The 20,794-nt window shown below is 40.6% G+C and overlaps 2 protein-coding genes across 2 annotated transcripts; both read right to left on the reverse strand.

The window, feature by feature from the left end:
- Positions 1-4,488: 4,488 nt before the first annotated feature.
- Positions 4,489-5,891, reverse strand: LOC124112817 (C-type lectin BML-2-like). Its single transcript, XM_046472974.2, has 5 exons — positions 5,759-5,891; positions 5,559-5,641; positions 5,338-5,428; positions 4,841-5,060; positions 4,489-4,609 (listed from the first exon to the last, which is right to left on the reverse strand). The coding sequence occupies exons 1-5, from the start codon at positions 5,820-5,822 to the stop codon at positions 4,594-4,596; spliced, it is 474 nt and encodes a 157-aa protein (XP_046328930.2). The 5' UTR covers positions 5,823-5,891; the 3' UTR covers positions 4,489-4,593.
- A 4,010-nt stretch (positions 5,892-9,901) lies between these two features.
- Positions 9,902-15,058, reverse strand: LOC124112810 (perlucin-like). Its single transcript, XM_046472963.2, has 5 exons — positions 13,459-15,058; positions 12,117-12,205; positions 10,607-10,697; positions 10,172-10,382; positions 9,902-10,030 (listed from the first exon to the last, which is right to left on the reverse strand). The coding sequence occupies exons 1-5, from the start codon at positions 13,511-13,513 to the stop codon at positions 10,012-10,014; spliced, it is 465 nt and encodes a 154-aa protein (XP_046328919.2). The 5' UTR covers positions 13,514-15,058; the 3' UTR covers positions 9,902-10,011.
- Positions 15,059-20,794: the final 5,736 nt, after the last annotated feature.

Below are 20,794 nucleotides of genomic sequence, written 5' to 3' on the forward strand. Positions count from 1 at the left end.
GTACCAGGTGCGTCAGTTTTGCTCATCTAAACATTCGTGTATAGTAATCCTTGCACAGGCGCAACACTGCGTTATGTCTGTTCTGGTCCATCGACCGCTGGATAATCCATACCTCGAACAAAGAAATAAATTCCCATTTCTAGTAGCTCGGATATATTTTGCGCCGATCATGTCATAAATCAATTGAAAACATTCCTACCTTCCAATGTTATACCTGCAAACTGAACCTCACTACGAGGGTGAAGAACGATTAACCTGAACTGATTATCGGTGGAAAAAGGTGTTTGTGTATACAAATTGCAGACGTCGTTTATGTAGCTTGTCACCCGAAGTACATATTCTACTATGGCTGTCGATAACCCTTTAGAACAGCTTATCATACATGATAAAATAAATTTTAGAACACACAATTAAGTAAACCCGACCCTAAACACTGTCACTTCTTTCACATGCTGGTGTCACTGGTAGATCACATGTTGTTCAATGCCAACTTGTCTTCAGCTCAAAAACGGCTGTATTCCGCTGATAATGTGGTTGTGCCAGCAGGCCCATTTCCACGTGGAAATCATCAGGTGAATGTTAAACATAGTTACACATAGGGATTGTCTACTGGGTTCGTCGAATTTGTACGGAGCACTATCACAGTAGTAAGCAGTAAAATATATATGCTACACGTTGCGATGCTATTATATATATGAAGGGTTACTATTATATATAAAAAACGATGTTTTTGGTATCCATTATTCTTACCCGGTCATGAATATAAGTGATTTATCTTGAACTTGAGTAATATTTGTCATGAATTTCAGTAGATTTTCATGTAGGAGTACATTTTCAAAGCGTCCTTAGGCTCAATTCATTGTGTAACTAGGTTGTCGAACCCGGTTCTCTGGCTCGACGATCGAACGATCTAACGTGTTGTCTACCCTAGTGTATAACATTCTGCCTTTTTCAGTGATGTTAAATGTACTTAACTGTAGGATATGGAAAATGCTTTTGTATTGAGGCGTTCAGTGCATAGCACCAGTGGCTTTGTACTTCAAAACTCCAAGGTAAAGATCAGGGAATAAAACACATGGCGACCTATATGTTGACCTTTCTATGCTGTCGAGCTAAGACGATTACCTTGATCTCAGAGGTTCTCTGAACCTTGCGAGAGTTTTAAATACATAGACATCTGGAAGTTTCGTGACACGCTGTTTATGACACAGACGCACAAAATAAATGTATGTTCTTCGGATTGTTCTTGCCAACGTCAATACACATTATACGGCAATGGAAGGCATGTACAATTTCATATTTTTAATGAATTACACATTTATGTTATGAAAATATTAATATCTTATCAGTATAATGAATATCAATACTAACATCTTATAGATTGTTAGCATAAGCTGAGCTCGAGAATATATTTGTACACTGATTTTTAGAAAAGTTTATATATCAGGTAGCTTTTTGTGACAATCACCACAACAAAATTAGAAATCCGAACAAAACGGAAACATGGAAATAATAATTTTAATAATATATTTAAACTAAAAAGAATAACCTTTATTTATCGCAGTATATGTGTGCTGTCATGGTTTGTGTATTCATAAATCATCAATTAAACGTATTAAGATTTTATTCTGCTACATTTGTGCCAATTGAAGTTCCATTTTATAGATATGGTTCAGAGTGAGTGAGTGAATGAGTTGGATTTAACGCCGCTTTTAACAGTATTACAGTTATATCGCGGCGTGTCAGCTTAATGTGGGAGGAAAGCTCGAAGTGATGCAGGTCTTAGACGTTTACAACTTATGTGAAACCCACGAACACGGGTATGGTGCTGACAAACCTAGAAACACAATCGGGGCGAATCGGGATTCGAACCCACAATCATAGGTTTCTGGCGTGCCCAAGGGACGCAACTCTGCACTGGGAATCGCGGCTCCTTAGACGACTGGGCCACCCGTGCCCCCGATATGGTTCAGAAGACAAAAGAACATTCTCCGTGCTACTTGCTCTGGTAAGTCGAATTTAAACACATTTTAAAAGCAGTTTTTATCGCATGTGTTGTGTGCGGGCAAAGTGATTACTTTCCGAGGAACAATAAAGAAAGTGCTGACCAATGTATATGTTGACGGATAACCTGGCTAAAGTTAGACAATCAAACTTTTGGATATCACGCTTACGAAAAAACAAAGGTAACATTAATCGTTTATCACGAAACCAAGAAATCATATACTATAATTGGAAATGGTATGCATGTACATTGTGTACATGTACATGTATAGTGCTGCCATGGTACACCTTTCGCCAATCGAGGTCATATCCCAATGAATGTCATTTGATATTTTCACACAATTCAAAATTAACCTACACGGAGACTTAAATCCAGCAACAGAAATATTGACGTAGTATCTTCATCGTAGTCTACATACTACGGAAGCATACGATGCCACATGGAAGCATTATTGTTAGGAGTTTTGATCTCTTAAGAAGGACTTTGTCATCACGTTAAGAATGAGTTGGGAGACGGTGTTAATCTTTCTACGTTACCACACAAGAACCACAACAAATGAAAAAATACATTGTAACACATACGACTAACTGATTCAATCGGCTGTATAGTGTATGGCATAGTATCTACTTTAAAATAGTTTGTCTATGATGCAGTTAGAACGCGACTTATACTCTTGAAATACTCGGGGATACTCGGAAATAACTTAAAATTATTACTTTCTAGTAACATTTGTGTGATGCTAATGAACGAATTTGGAACACATTGGCAGTAGTTCAGTACAGTAGATGTTATGACCGCCAACGATCTTGAAGGACGATAGGAGTAAGATGGGATGTTGTGCTGCTGAGGGTGAGCATTGGCGATTCATGCACGGCGAGAACGGGCGTTGTTGTCCTGAAAGACAAAACGTCGACCAACGCGCCTTGCAAACGGGACAACAATGGGTGTCACTATGTTGTCCCGATAGTGTCCATTAACCATTCCTTGCACAATATGGAGTGGGGTTCGCTTAGTCATAGTGATTCCACCCCTCACCGCCAGATCTGTCATGAGGTCTCAGGTTGACATGGCTTGACGTTCGTTTCGACGTCGCCAGACACGACCACGCCTATCATCTGAAAACACGACCAGCGACGATTACCCCAGATTCGACGTTGTTTACACCATTGGCGTCTTTTGGCAATATGGCGATTTGTAAGGGGGTGGCACCACACGTGGCCGTCGAACATGAGCTACATGAAGACGATTTCCAATCGTCTGACGCGTACTCGTACTCCAATCGCCTGATGCATGTTTGTAGCAATTTGATTCGCATTTTGAGCTCGTTTTCGATCAATCGATCTCGCACTCTTGTCGTTGACCTGGGTACGCACTGAACGGGGTCGGTCGTCAAAATTTGGGGTTTGTTGGTACCTGGTCTATAGTCTGCTTATCACAAACTTTGAAACATTGAACGTATTGGCCACGCACGCTGACTTCTGCCAGTTTTCAGCATGCCAATAGCCCGTAGATGCTCCGCGCTTTGCAGGCACCGGTTCGCTAGTTCGTGCACAAACAATGAATGAAATCAAAATAAATCACAAATGAAATAGTGGGATTAGAAATATAGCCACAGATATTATGGTCCACAGAAATTAATCGACCTTCTTTGAAAGGAATGGCACTACGCACGTGCAAACTATGGGATGTGTTTTGGTGTTCATGTATAGGATGTTTTTTTCTTCAACACTTGTCTTATTTCTAATACTTGGTATTAACATTTACATGTCACGATCCCCAACTTTTTGTAAAAGTGTACATATCAAATGAAGGCGGTGTAATATTATATACTAGTATGTAACAAACTGGTAAATTGTGTATCGGTGCACAAAATATAACCTTGATGTAGTAGCTGTAATCCATTGTGAAACCAAAGCGATGAAATTAACATGAATATTTCTGAATATTGTACACAGATAAGAGAAGTCAAAGAAGTAAAGAAGGATGCGAATAGAAGTCTCCGTCAAACAGGCGGAATGATACATGCATAACTGTTCATCATAGTTACCGTAGCTCCATTGGAAGCCACAGCGGTATATAGAGTATCACACTGCATAAATATATGTGTATTATTATTATTATTATTATTATTATTATTATTAATAGTCACACCACATAATTACTCATCACATTTCGTAATCATATGTGCAGAAATAACTGAGTTATTGGCGAAGTTTACATTTTCTATATGTTGGATGAGAAATCTGTGAGACATATTGGACAAAATACATCACATGGTATCACCTACATACAATTGTAGCCTCATAAAGCCACGCGTTTCAGGAGAGATGTCGGAAGTGGAGCAATACTTTACACAGAGAGGGTTGTCTAAAGGCCAAAGGCAGTGACTGGGTCAAAAATCGAAGTATGCCAAAACTCATTACATCTTATAACGAACGACAGACCTAAAACACACATAATATCAATAATGAAAAAAACAAACATTGAAAACTCAATCTAATTTATTCTTTTAACGTAAATACATCTATCAAGGGTGGCAAATATTTCCTTTCAATACGTTCAGGTCCTGCGTTCCGTATGTAATGACTTTACTGTGGAACTGACCTGAAAGGAAAGAAAACTACTACTAACTAAACATTCAGCCAGTTAACACTGACATTGCAAAATGTTACATTAAATCGCGGATCAATATGTACTGTTCGCAATAGCTTAAAACCTTGATTTACTAAAATGCAATCGTAGCGTCCCAACTTGGATAATTGCAATCACATCATGCACATGTTCCGACAAACTGGATTCTAGACATGGTTTTATGGCTCACATTTACGCACTTACTGTTTTTCACAAAGGTAATTGTGCTTGACTGCACAACCGGAATCTGCCCATTGGAATCCATGATAAGAATACATGAGTACACAATCTTGCTCGTGATCAGATGTTTGGTTTGGCTCTGTTGGTGCCCAATCTTTGAAGGTAACTGCTTTCTGATCGCTGTCCCAGACCCATGCACCTTCTTTGTGTAAGTCGTTGGCCCCAATCCAAACACTTTCGTTCACTTAGTAGGAGAAAAAATGTATTAAATGGATTTATCTGGAGAAAAGACCTCACATATAATCTTAAAGAAACTAAGGTGAACGTATTACGTAGTATTGTACCTTTATCGTGCTTGTAGAACAGATTGTCGAAATTAATGCAGTAAATAATACAAGTAACCGAGCACTTTTTAAAAATAATATTGTTACTATATGTCATGCATCAATAATGAATAGATGCTTTTCTGGTTAAAACATATCCGTTTTACTTAATCATGAACAATATAGAGAGAAATGTACGTCTTAGGTAGTTGAGAAATTCCTTGGCGTTGTCATTGTTGGTCTTTGTGTTGAGTGTTGCGAGCTGAGAACCGAACTCGATGCAAAACGCCTGCATAATATATAAACACATACACATTTAATGCTATTAAAAACAACTTTGATTTGTGCACATCTATGCAACCAATTATAATACCTCTTTGTGTGTCTCTTTACCTTTTACGTTGAAAGATCTTACTCACCTTTGCATATTGCCATGAATGTTTGTTGGTAAATAACGAGTAACAGGAATTGTCATATTTGGTCCATCCATTTGGACACACACCTGTAGTATGACAACAACAAATGCCAGTTATAAGAGTACACATATTACTCTCCGACATACATGATTTCGAAAGCGTACATCCTAATACTTAGAACGGAAGTCGTTATTCAGTCATACCTGTCACTTCAACGGTGAAACTGGAGAGTGTAACGCAGACACAGAAAGCGAGCAGGCGGTGCATACTGAAGGTATCGGAGCAATGTACACGGAGTAGAACGAGGTTATCTCTACCTATGTACACTGTGAATATTTATAATACACGTTTTTCTACTTATCTGCGAATATGATAAGATATAAATATCTAACACACGCATTTTCAAGCATTTGATTGCAGGCAATTGTGTTAGTGTGAGGCTTCGTTTAACAGAAGACAAACATGACCTAAAAGAAAGAGATTGGTAAGATAGACTCTCTTTATCATATAATGGATGGGTTTCTCGGCCGGATAAAGCCAACGGATAAAAACGATATCCGTTGGTGTCATATGCGGATAGAGATGCAAATATCAAAGATCAAGTAGGGACTACTTTCAATGTTTTTAAACAAACATGGGATCACGTTACATATCTGTTCTTGTAGACCTCTGCGGCTTGGAACCTTTTCCACATATAAAAATAGTTGGATTTGGCCGAAATATGTTTGAATTGTTACCCTTTTTCGTTTTGTCGCTGTGTGTACATCCGACAGCACTTCTTAACGTTATGACAGGCCAGACTGTCAACAACGTCTGACCGTGGCCGTCACGTCTCATAGACTAGGGTAAGAGTAGCTTCCCTTTGACAAAGGGCAGTTACTCTGGCGGACGGACCGATGGATTGTCGCGAAAGGCAAGTAACAACAGTTGTTGTTTTGCGTATATGTTGCTTCGCCACTGTATAAGAAACAGATTTCAATTGGAACTATATTGGCTACTGTCTCTGTCCGACTAACATATCACTTACCCTTTGACGTAATAAATATTAATGCGCGCATTCCAGGAAAACTCGCAATGTTTCGGTAATGTTTGTGAGAAAGGGAAAGCGATTTTCACGCACAGAATTAAAGAATGACATTATATGATAAAGAGGTTTTTACGCTTGTGTGTTTGGGGATGGTAAATATCCTGTATTAGACAGAAACCCCCGTGGTGGCGTGTTTTATAAATACAAGAAATGAAAACGTATCATGGACACAAGGAAATTCATGCCTCACATATGTCCAACAAGTCCAAGCCTCGCTAAATACAATGTTTATTCCTAATACAGGATATTTACCATTTCCAAACACACTCGCGTGATAACCTCTATTGACTATGCCTTGTCTGGGCCGAAGACGCTGAGCGAGGATGGATGTGGCATCATGGTTAACATAGCTCTTTTAGCTGGTTACATCGACAAGCGATTCTCACTTAAGCAACAAGATGGGAAGATGATCATGACATAGCGCAAGCTTTACAACGCTTACGGTTTATTGAGGAATAGAGAGTAAGTTAAATGATCCTGAATGTTGAATGAAGGGGGCAGCAAGTTTAAGTACCAAACGTAATACAGGAGCTGTTTGTAAATGTTGAATTCAAGAACATCTGTGAGGCATGAATTTCCTTGTGTCCATGATACGATTTCATTTCTTGTATTTATAAAACACGCCACCACGGGGTTTCTGTCTACTGTATAGAAGGATGACTCCCATTATAAGGGACAGGCAAAACAACTTCTGAAAGTTGTAAAGGTATATTCTCTGAAAATGAATGAATAGGGTTGAATAAGTTCATTATTGATGAAAAGCTATCAAACCAAAGGGAAGCCAGTATTCGGAGCAGATCAAGGGTACCCTGTAACATTTTGTTGAAACCAACAGCTGACAATACTTCGGGCATTGTAGGTAGTCAGTATCTGTGTAAACCAACACTGTTTCTGATCCTGTCCGGGGCCCTCACCTCGATATCATTACCGGGTATCGCAATAACAGCCTATGGTGTGACCTTGCTCTCCCGGATGAAACGTTGCCGCAGGTTTGCTTCTGTGAACAGGGCGACTAATTATAACTTCATCTCAGTGATATTCGATAGGGCTAACGTCAAGATAACAAGCAGGCCAACACATACTGCATACGCCTTGTTGCCGAATAAAGACAATGACCACAGTTCCACGTTGGGGACGAACCCATCCTGAAAGATCTATATAACGACGCATAGGTCTCGTGAAATTAATGGTAACACATTTCAGACTAATATTATATACTAGTATCATTAATGTAGCGCTGTGCGGTGATATTGCCAACAAGAATGTGTAAATGAAATAACTGTTATGCCACCAGGACCAGCATGGAACTACTACCATATCTACTGATCCTGCTCTTATCTCACAAGAGAACTGATTCCAACGCTGATGTAGGCACCAAAGGAAACGATCTTACCTGTGACATGGTGTCAGCGATAGATGATTTTTTGAACGTTGAGAATGGAGGCTGCCAGAAGGCAACTGCTTCTCATGATGGCTTTTAACATAATGTGAACGTTTGTGTCATGAAAATGATCACCATATGAATGATGTGAGGTCAGAAACCTGCTACTCAGGACCAGGGTAAGAAGGTACTTATCATCCCTAAGTGTAGGTCGACAATTGCAAAGGTTCCGGTGGTTTTGGAGTCTGAGTGACGTTAAAACGTTCTGTACCCGACGTTGACCATCAACCATTTGGAACATCCTAAAAGCTCTGACACGATTTTCAATGCTCAGATATCGCCGCATTGTTGCCAATGTCTATTGTAATCTGCTGTCGTTAATGAGGATGGAAACACTGTGACTATGCCTAGAGTTGCACCTGTAGATAATGATTGTTTTTGGTCCGGTGTTACCTGTACCATCAATACAAAACTGAAATTTTAGTAATTTGGTCAGTGTTTCCCGCCCTTGCATCATTTATTCTTGTTCGAAAATGATATTAATAGTGTCAAGAACGTCATCATTGCGGAGTTTGTCGACTCTACCATTCATATCCATACGATAGACCATTCAACAGTTATGTCGGACATATACTGTATTAGGTAAAAAGGACGCTATATGACGTCGACAATCAAGAGAAGTTCAATAGGTGTAAGTTGGTAGCGAAACAGCGCAGATATATATTGGTGGATATATGAGCATTTTGGATTGTTACAAATACCTTAACGCATTGTAGAAATTGTGGGAAACTTACCACACAAAATGGAAATAAACACCACTTAATTGTATTTCGCAGACTGTTATGTTTGTATGTGTTATTCCTTAGATACTAGTATTCATATTCTTACAAACGCCCTTACTCTACAGGGAACTAATGAAGATCCCACGATGGAACCATAGCTTCCACCCCCACCCCATACCATAACGCTGCCGCCCCTGAACCGATCTTCTTCCATGACACAATGATTGAAGTAACGTTCACCTCGACGTCGGTACACTCGAATCCGTCCATCGCTGTGGCCATGGCTGATGTGAAAACGAGACTCGTCAGTGAATAGAACTTGTCCCCACGGACAAAAAAAACCCACTGTAGACGTGCTTGACGGTGGTTTCCTGTCAAAATGGGACGTCTGTAGGGTCTTCTGGCGACAATCCCTGCACATCTGTGGCGACGACGTACGGTTTGTGAAGATATTCGTCAAAGGCCAGGGATGCTTCTTGCAGTCACTGTTGCTGTTTTGAATCGATTTCGTAGATGTGTTGATCATCAAGTTGTCTTGTCGATTATTGGTTACGCGTTGCCTGCCACTCCGAGGATGGTCTCTGACTGCATTCGTCTGTTGCTAACGTTACCATAAACACCAAATTGTGTTTCTGTGGACGTTAAATTCTCTTAACATCACGTCGACTTGATCGTGATTCAAGCATACCAATGCCTCGCAGACGCTCATTTTCGGACAGGCGTGGCATTTCGTACTGTTGAATAATTGCGTAATTTTGTTGTTTTTCTGAGTGGTTGTTGTCAGCACGATGCAAAACATGGCACATGGAATCCCGTTAACGCATATGTTTTTACACCAATTCTTGTGTAGTGAAATGCATGGGGCTTACATAAAGTCAACTTTTGCATGGAATACATGCTTTTCTGTAGCAGTTGCGTTTTTGTGACTTGATTCCATACATGTACTACAATATTGAAAACCAAACTTAACTTGTTTGAAAAATACACTAAAATATTGGTGTCACGGGAACTTCTGTTGTTGAGTATATCATTCCAATATAGTATCTAATGGTTCGTACAAACGTGACATAAAAATAAAGATTGATTTTAGAAGTATTCTGAGACTCATTTATTGGCTATATACACGATACAGGTATCGATGATATAAACGCTGGGAGTTTGGTGCTGATGGTGTACCACCTGTTGACGCAGGGACATCAAACTATATTAACTTGAGGCTTCGGACCTGGAAGAAACACGGTTTTGTGTCATTATATTTTGTTAAATTAATTTTACAGTTTGAAAGTTTAATTCTCGAATATATGTTCTGTGTATATGTTTTGTGTAAGTTGTGAGGAGTATTGCTTTATTGTTTGTGAACATATACCTTCGTTCACATATGTAGTCATATTTGTTAGAGCAGGTCGAGTCGTGCCACGTGAAATGGGTGGGTTGATAAAGCTCAAGACAATGTTCACTGCCTCCATTCGGTTGACCAGGGTGCCAGTCAGTGTTTGTGAAGCTGGCCTGGTCAATGTCCCACACCCACATCCCTTCTGATCTTAGGTCGTTACCGCCGACCCAAACGTTCGCATTCTCTAGAAGGAACAAAAAGGAAATTCATGATATATATGAATGGCAGATTTAATGTCTGTACAAACTGTACTTGCCGATATGATACAATGTTATAATTCACATTTATTTCAATATTTGTGATCAACTACTCATTATTCAAACGTCGATCATGACATTACGTCAATATACAATTACTGATGTCAATAAGGTAAAGGAACCACTTTTTATAAAGCGGTATTTGGCTTACGATTTACATAATTCAGAAACGATTTTATGTTGGTCACTTTGCTTGTTGTGTTAAGTGTTGCAAGGTGTCCCCCAAATTCACGGCAGTAACTCTGAAATCAAATGGAAGTATTTAGCCACGTTGTTCTCACACAAGAATATTTTGTTTGTACTGTTGTTTCACGTCATGGTAAAAATATTTTCCAGCTGTATGCCGGCGATCTGTAAACAATCGAGTCAAACCAGTGATTGATATTATGAACAACTTCCAACGGCGCCAGGTTCGATGCCAGGTAATAAACCAAGCCACCGAGCCTGCATATGTCGCCAGCATATGCTAGGAAAACTATTCTTACCCCGGATCCCTACGGGTCCCTACAAGAAAAGACTGCAAGTTTAATATACGTGTACTTCAGTCAACTATTTGACCAGTGTGTAGCTGTACAACAGCGACTAACTCTACTTACTAACAATTGTACAACCAACTGTGCTATATAGTACCGTCACACTGTTCCATAATGGGTGACTGTGATGTTGCATTTTGAATACCGCAAGAGACAATAATGGAGGTATATACCAACCTAAACGAAATTTCGAATTGTATGATCCATTATGTCATACATGTTTTATCGTCCTAGGGCGTAAACCTTGTACACCAAAACGATCTGAGATTAGCCATCCGTTCCTTTTCTGGACATTATGCATAATCAACCTGGCCTACATACATACATGTACCTCTGCGTACCTCTGTATATCAATATATATAGTATTGATATACCATGAAACCCCTTTATTCTGAATATAAGTTATACAATGAAACCTCTTCAGTCCGGATATTTTCATATGTAATGAAACCCGTTTAGTCCGGATAATTTTATACACATCGTAATCTGTTTAGTGCGGATATGTTTATACTCAACGTAATCTGTTTAGTGCGGATAATTTTATACACATCGTAATCTGTTAAGTGCGGATATGTTTATACACAACGTAATCTGTTTAGTGCGGATAATTTTATACACATCGTAATCTGTTTAGTGCGGATAATTTTATTCACAACGTAACCTGTTTAGTGCGGATAATTTTATACACGTCGTAATCTGTTTAGTGCGGATAATTTTATTCACAACGTTATCTGTTTAGTGCGGATATGTTTATACACAACGTAATCTGTTTAGTGCGGATAATTTTATACACATCGTAATCTGTTTAGTGCAGATAATTTTATTCACAACGTAACCTGTTTAGTCCGGATAATTTTATTCACAACGTACTCTGTTTAGTGCGGATAATTTTATACACATCGTAATCTGTTGAGTCCGGATTTTTTCACATGCAATGAAACCCCTATTGTCCGGATATTTTCTTACACAATGAAACCTCTTTGGTCCGGATATTCTGTGTACACAATGAAACCCCTTTGGTCTGGATATTTTCTTACACAATGAAAGCCGTTTCACCGACAATATGGTTAAGAACGCCTTCATATAAACATAAAAAACCCGTATGAAACAATGATAAACCAAACTTACCCCTGCATCTATCCATGATGCCTTCATCTTGTAAAGAGAGTAACATGACTGGTCATACTTTGTCCATCCGTTGGGGCAAATAGAGGTGACTAGAAGCAAAACAATTCACCAATACAAATTCAATAAAGTGTTGACCAAGAAGGTATGTGATCACTGTTCAACGCAGCATTAATCCACACACGGGTTGTAAAGTAATGTAACAGACTGATTTAGGATACATATCAGTTGTAGTATATCAGATGTTTAACATGAGTCTTTATTGATATTCTGTCGTTGTAGACTCAAAACGGAGCATATGTATAAGTACTTTTATTAGGGCAACATAAATATGAGGTTAGTAGGTGAGTTGTGATAAACGCCGCTTGAACAACTGAGCAATATGTACTGCAACTTTCATCACTGCATGTAAGTTTAGTGTGGGAGGCAGACGGACGGACGTTTACCACATCGGTGAAAGCAGGATTGTTGTTCTGACAAGAATCATAATCCGGGCGAATCTCGAACCACGATCATTAGATCCAAGTATGCCTGAAGTGCACAACTGTTTACCGCGAATGCTGGTGCCTTAGACAACCGGACCCACTCTCTCTGTCGACATGCTTGTACACAATATAATTAACAGGAAAACACAAGATAAAGTCAGTACAATGGACATTTAATGGTAAATATAACAGAAGACAGTACAAACCAGTTGATGACAAATATAACTGAAGACAGTACAAACCTGATGATGACATATAATTACCTGAAGACAGTACAAACCAGTTGATGACAAATATAACAGAAGACAGTACAAACCTGTTGATGACAAATATAACAGAAGTCAGTACAAACCTGTTGATGACAAATATAACAGAAGACAGTACAAACCTGTTGATGACAAATATAACAGAAGACAGTACAAACCTGTTGATGACATATAATTACCTGAAGACAGTACAAACCTGTTGATGACAAATATAACTGAAGACAGTACAAACCTGATGATGACATATAATTACCTGAAGACAGTACAAACCAGTTGATGACAAATATAACAGAAGACAGTACAAACCTGTTGATGACAAATATAACAGAAGTCAGTACAAACCTGTTGATGACAAATATAACAGAAGACAGTACAAACCTGTTGATGACAAATATAACAGAAGACAGTACAAACCTGTTGATGACAAATATAACAGAAGACAGTACAAACCTGTTGATGAAAAATATAACAGAAGTCAGTACAAACCTGTTGATGACAAATATAACAGAAGACAGTACAAACCAGTTGATGACAAATATAACAGAAGACAGTACAAACCTGTTGATGACAAATATAACAGAAGACAGTACAAACCTGTTGATGACAAATATAGCAGAAGAAATGATTCTAAGCAACTGTTCAAAATCATTGTCGCTAGAAAGTTGAACTCTCAACACGTTCTGTAGTCAGATCTATATCTTCATACAAAACTCGAAGGCAGAGATTAAGGTGTGCCACCATATTTATGAAGATAAGATAATAATACCCTTATAGAAAATGAAGTCGACATTTGGACCTAGGTCAATAAAGCGCGTTCTCGTTTACTTTTTTTGTGCTTGTGTCATCATGGAATCCCTATCTACTCCACTGACAAGGGAAAGGACCTGTACATATTCCTGTCGGCATTAAAAAAGAGGCGACGTATTTTCACCACGCGTTTTGGTTTGATGTTACTCAAAAATCCCCTTATTACTTAAGGATGGGATATAATTATGTCTGTAAACAGTTTGTCAACCACTGATTGGATTGCATTACACAATTGAAACCCCAAGCAAGTAATGCTTCATTACTTGTTAATAACGTGCTACTTATATTCAAACTTAAATACCATATATATTCAAAGTATTAAGAGGTCGGTGTGACAAGTCGATACGAGAATTCTCTAAGCGTCGTTTGATAATTGTTCATTACAAACAAATAAACTTGTCAAAGCTTGCTAAGCATGGCAAAATCGTACATTCTCAGGCTTGAGAAATGGGCCAATACTGTCATAATTACATGAAAAAAACAATGTACAAATTAATCTCATACACTCTCAAGAGCTACCATAGCCACTGGTATGTATATTTATGCTAAAGCGCATCATAACAGAAGGTATTGCCCGTGACAAAGGTGAGAGTAGTTTCATTAGCCCAAGTAAGTTTCGAAATCGTCAAGTGATCAAATCCAAACTTGGCGATTTCGACATTTACAAGCGCACTGTTCGCCAGATACAGAAACTGCATCAGAATACGAAGAGAAGTGTCATTGTCACGATACTTCTACATTGTTTTGATCTAATTTGCTGTAGATCTGGTGCCTGACATATCCACGTACCATTATGTGCTATTGAGCTCGCCACTAGAACTCAGTGTTAGTCGAGACAGGACAAGCACATATCCATCGTACTACTTGTCGTGGATCACCCGCGACCCCTTTCTTCACAATGGTAAGCGCCAGTGGGGGAACCTTATACCGATACTTATACCGAGTTATTTGTCACATCACAAATCTTATCCTGGCATACCAAAAGATCCTCTTATCATGATTTTTCAGACAAAGCAACGTTTCAGGAAATTTTCATTATTTCACACGGGAAAAAAACGAACATTCGTGAGGATGAAACCGTCCGGACCTATTCTATCCCCCTGTAGCTGTTAGAATAAGTTCGCCCTAACAATACTAACGGCAACACATATATACTTATATGGCAATACTTTATATGTGTCTGATAGGAGGTAATGAGTTAGCTGTATGCGGAGTTTGATGTGACGCAGCACCGAATTGCGCAGGCAGGGGCATCTTGCTATCCAGCTGAGAATAATGAGGCACACTTGCTCCTTCGACAGAACCAGCCCAGGCAGGTGGATGACCAAGTGTATTCTGAAATGACCATGGGACATACATGTAGTTGATAATAGTAATGAATACCTTCATGTTATAATTATCCTTGTTGACTAAATGTTGTTCGTTCTTAAAGTTATGAATATCATTATTGAAATACTCATATTTATCATGCGATCTTATTACCAACATGGTGAAGATACAGGTTGTAGGATTCTGAATCCGTACGTCACATGTGTGTCGTACAAGGTTGACCTCGTTTTATTCGTTTTGTTTGGATAGCCGTTACCTCTGTCACACCGGTACTATGTTTTTCATTCAAAACAATACGAGAAGTCATTCACTTTTTTACCAAGAAAGCAGAACAGAAGGAATCTCATGAAAGACATTTACACATACTTTATTAAACCAAACAAGATCGTCACATGCATCAAGTTCGCCTTTCATTCTATATCAGCTATATCCATATGCAATGTACGATTACCGATAGGTCGTGGGTTCCTGAGCGTGACGCACTTTCGCGACCTCCTTTTATTTGATTAAAAGTAAAATGTTAAGCGTGGTGAAATGCAGTTAGTTTAAATTATCCGGACAGAAATCTAGACTTACGTTGGATGCCCCGGTTGTGTCATTTGTAGAAGAAGAAGAAGAAGAAGAAGAAGAAGAAGAAGAAGAAGAAAATTATTCGGTATCAAAGGCCGCATGGCCAAGAGTACAATACATGAGATAAATCTTTGCACATGGACAGGTGGATTCTGTTATACTATCTCAATGCAATATTTATAATACATTATACAGGCAGATTTCTTTTCAAACATATAGCAACATTTTAAATTAGCTTAACATTTTTGTTGCTACTAGTTGATTAAATTTTGCTCGTGATCGATACTGGTAATAGTAGCTTGGGATGTAGAGCTTTCTGTTTTCCATATAAAATGGACAAACTAAAAGGAAATGGTATTCATCTTCAATTTATATTATGATTACATTTCTTGCACTTAAGTAAATCAGTATTGACTTTGTCATTGTAACGAAAGTGTTGAATACCCACCCAACTTATGGCTCAAACATCGGAATTTTAATGATATGCGGATAAGATCCTTGTTTGGACATAATTCCATAATATATTTCTCTTGTTCGAGTACAGACTTATATGTAGAATAATGGTTTAGAATGATGAAGAAATAATTTTAGCATGCCAATTCTGAATCTCTATGTGTTTACATCTTTGCTTAAAACATTGTGTAAAATTTGATATGCTGCCACACTCCTGTGCGATCCAAACACACGTAAATCCGGTTTCTTATAGCAGTGTCCCCTTTCGAAGCGTATTTTGTTACATTGCTTCCGAAGGTGTTTGTTCATGAATAAACATACACGACTGCGCGATCACGCGAAATGTGCCTGACTTCTGTGTTTGTGGCCTAAAACATCTCAAAAGTGAACAATAACATTCCATATTTATCTCTTGAGTAAAACGCTGTGGGTAGATCACGGTTGTCTTTTCTTATTCTGATGGTGACCTTGCAAAATTGCCCTTCGTTCGAAGCTGTCATTGACAGCAGACTTGAGTTTGTTGATTTTCACGTCTTCAGTATAATGTCGTAGAGTTCACATAAACGTCTTTGGCGAGCACTCCGATTTCCCTCTTTCAAATTTTATAAATTCAGCTGATATATCCAGGAAACCGAACAATTTTCAATACACAGCCGGGACTTGTCGGTGCGAAGGACTACGTGCTGGTCCGAGATTCAAAGCACGACACTAAATGACTTTTTAAGTTTTCTTACAGCTGTCTTGTGTACAAACAACAATGCGTTTGAATTAGATCTACAATAAGTTACAGAAATCTTTAAAACGTATCTTGAGTCTCGTTGATGTCATGTTTGCATACACAACAACAGGAACATGTTGTTACTGCGTATGCATAGAAATGTCAACAATGCCCCTATTTGGGCATATATCAATATTCATATGCAACCAGATTTGCGACCTGTTTAAGTTTGGTCTGTTAACGAAAGAAAGCTGTAACGTATGTGCATTTGAATACATATTTAACGTGGGTAATAAATAAAATACCACACTCATTCTCGTTTGACACCATTTCTGCGAAACTCGTGAACTTCCTATGGTATCTAACCAGAATGAGAATAATATTCTCCATATACGTCACCAATATGTTTGTGTATATGAAACCAACCCGCAAGGTATTAACGGCCATGTCCACGTTTATATCTTTGGCACGCTGATCACCAACTCTGTTCTCTGTTCACAGCGAAATCCACATACACGTCGCTCCTACAATACATATACATTCATAATACTGAAGGATAGTAACATTTCTAGTGAGAACATGTCTAAAATTCGCATTTCATATGCGACAATTTGACTGTAAGACGAGATGAACTGAGCCTTTCCTTAGTTGTACGTCACTTGATCTTAATGTTCTAGAAATACACGATATGTCTTAAAGCAGAGATCACCTTTGTTTTGCACTTCTTGTGTATGACAAAAGTAAGGGCGGATAGACATGTACAAATCCCTGCAGCCCGTCCTTCGATAAATGTTCCGACGATTGCTGAAAACATATGTTATCCATAGGAAAACTGAAACAAGACTATCGCTTTCTACCCGTCACTGTTTTACTTAATACTCATTTATCCAGCGATATGCCAAGGAGAGGCATGGGCCACCGAGCCGTGGACGCCCGTGCCTATAATAAAAACACAAGATGAGATTGGGTTAAATGGCCGAGGGCTACTAGTGGGCTACTAAGCTGTTAGTTGTGTATACCAAAATGCTACCGTTGCCATGGCCACTAGCGTGGCCATCGCTGATTCGCAGCTAGCACTGCTGGCCTGAGACTGCTACCGCTGTCCGGCCCCCACGGTAGCATATTTAAACGCTACCATTGCTTGGCAACTACCACGCCGCCAAAAGCAGCTACCGCTGCTGGCCTAAGTCAGGCTACCGCTGTCCGGCCCCAGGTAGCCGGCCAAAGCAGATCCCACTGCCTGGCCCCATTAGCAAAACCATTCCGCGACTACCGCCGCGGACCCAACTGTCAGCTACCGCTTGACAAGACGACTTCCGCCGCCGGGCCCATATACGTGGCCATTGTTTGCCCCAACGTATGCTATTTTACGATTCCCCGGCTGAAAAGTCGGGAAAGACAAGGTTTCCACTGAGAAGCAGGTAACCCCGGAAAGGTTCCCGCTGAAAAGCAGGTAGCCTTAAGCACGAGTATTAATTTGGAAGCAAGTTAATTTGTTACTAGCACTGTAGCCCACAAGAACCCCGCCACAAAGCACCAGAGTGCTACCCCACACCCACGGCCACGTGATACGCGGAGATAGCATTGTTGCCCAGCTTGCCTATGTACTGAAAAGAAACACTAACATGTGGAGATGACATCCTTACTGGCGCAAAACAAGCGCCAGGGCATGCAATAAACTGTCCGTAAACAAACACAGTCCTTTGTCACTGAGGTGTCTGATGCCAGGATCTGGGGATGTGGCACTGTTGTACCGCCGAGCTCTTTCACTCGGTTGGCCAGTCGGCGGTTGATATTCTTCCGCATCCCCTCGATCTTTAGTGGATCCCTGGCATCGTGCCAGTAGCGCCTGTGCAGCATTGAGGATACGATAATCTTGGTGTCTTGGATTGATGCCACCATGTCAAGGTAGAGTTGGCTGCCCTTGACCGAGCACAGGTCGTTGGAGCCCAGGTGAATGATGAGGGCTCTGGGGCTGCGCCGTGTCGCCTTGACCTGTGCATCTAGAATGGTGTCCAGCTCCTTCCACCTCATCGCCCCTCGTGCCAGCTATAGCATCCTCGGTTGGTTCGGACTGGTGCCCTTCAGGAACAAGTACTGCCGTGCTCTGGCCATGGAGCTGGATCCCACCATCCAAACTTTAAACAATAAGAGTGAGTGAGTGAGTGAGTTGGGTTTAACGCCGCTTTTAACAGTATTCCAGTTATATCATGGCGTGTAAGCTTAATGTGGGAGGAAAGCTCGAAGTGATGCAGGTCTCGGACGTTTTTCACTTCGGTGAAACCCACGAGCACGGGTATGGTGCTGACAAACCTAGAAACATAATCGGGGCGAATCGGGATTCGAACCCACAATCATAGGTTTCTGGCGTGCCCAAGGGACGCAACTCTGCATAGCGAATCGCCGCGCCTTAGACGACTGGCCCACCCGTGCCCCCGTAAACAATAAGAAGTGAAGTAAGTACCATGAAAAGACTATTTGAATTAATTGTGCAGCATCAAATTTGTTGGTCAGCATTTGTAAGCATTGTAGCCATCTGACTTCCACCTGCCGTATTGCTGTATGAGGTGTTCCGGCACCCCATTCATGGCTGCTGATGTGGCTGCCCCAATGCGGAAGGAGTGCGAAGAATAGCAAGCCGTGTTTATGTTGCTGTGTGCAAAGGCCTTTTTTAGGAGTGCCTGGAATTGGTACCCTGTAACGGGGGAATGGTCGAAATGAACGAATGCATGTTGTGGGCCGGAGGGGCGCGCCTCCAGGTAGTGCTTGATGGCGACTACCGGACATAGCGGATTTCCTGGTATAGATGACATTGTAACCGTTGTCCCCATCCTGTACTGATCAGACTTTGAGTGTGGTGGATGGATTGAAAGCTGCTGGGGGTTGCCCAAGAAGCTTAAATTCTGGATGGCGCAACCTGGTTTTGAGGGTCCTGTTTGGACCAGCTCGCTAACCCTAAAGAAACCGAAGAAGGCTGTGCAGTAGACTGCCTTGAACAGTCTGGCTTCATATGCTGATGAGCATATGTGTGGCAGATTGTTGGTTACTACCTGCAGCAGATCTGCAGTGAACGGTTTTCTGGTGTCTGGCCGGCCGCTGATTTGTGTAAGCCTGTTAAAATCTTGCCCACCAGGAAATGGTTTGTACAGTCGGTGAGCCCGTGGAATTTATGCTGTGAAGACAGCGCTGCAATGTAAGTCTTGACTGTGTTAGTCATACAAAAAGACGTTAAAAGATTGTACTTGTTGTTACCCTGTCTGGCGCTCGGCATTAAGGGGCTAAAACAAGGACTGGTCGGCTCGGAGTCAGTATACTGTGTCTGAGTGGGGTATTCATGTTAAACTGCGGCATGGTATCTCAGTGAGCTAGCACTATAAATCGGCATCAGTCAGGACTAGTACAAGCAGCCACACACACACACATACACGTGCATGCACGTCGCTATATAAGTGCAATAATCTTGGACGCGACGTTAAACCCAATTTCACCTCACCTCACTTGACTGTGTTAGGGGAGTGGTGAGTGACTGACAGATAAGCAATAAAGTTTACAACCTGATCCAGGGGGACTGGCCACACCTCTTGTAGCTGGTGTGTGGACCGGTACTGGTGCAAGGCATTGATGCCTGTTTGGTAAGTGGCCCATGTGTTTGTAGACAGAGATTGTTGTAGAAGTCTGCCGGCTTCCTGCCTCAGATAAGCCATATGTTGCACGGGATAGGTGTGGGGTTCTGGTCCGAGGCTGGTGCTGCCTCTCGGAAGCATTTGAGCTGAAACCTCGAGAGAGTGTCGGCAATAGTGTTAGCAGTGGAACAGACATACTTTGCCTTAAACAGAATATTATATCGGAGGCACTGCAGGATTAGGCAACGGAGTAGGCTCATCACTCTGGGGTCCTTGGTAGACTGTTTGTTGATTATTGCTACGACGGCTTGGTTGTCGCAGTAGAAGAGGACCTTTTTGTCTGCAAGTTGCTTGTCCCAGAGTTGGATGGCCAGTGTGATGGGGAACAGCTCCAGGAGCGTCAAGTCCCGTGTAGTTCCATCCATCACCC

The sequence above is a fragment of the Haliotis rufescens genome, unplaced genomic scaffold (assembly GCF_023055435.1).
Source record: "Haliotis rufescens isolate VD_foot unplaced genomic scaffold, xgHalRufe1.0.p SCAF_5, whole genome shotgun sequence".
NCBI lineage: Eukaryota > Metazoa > Mollusca > Gastropoda > Lepetellida > Haliotidae > Haliotis > Haliotis rufescens.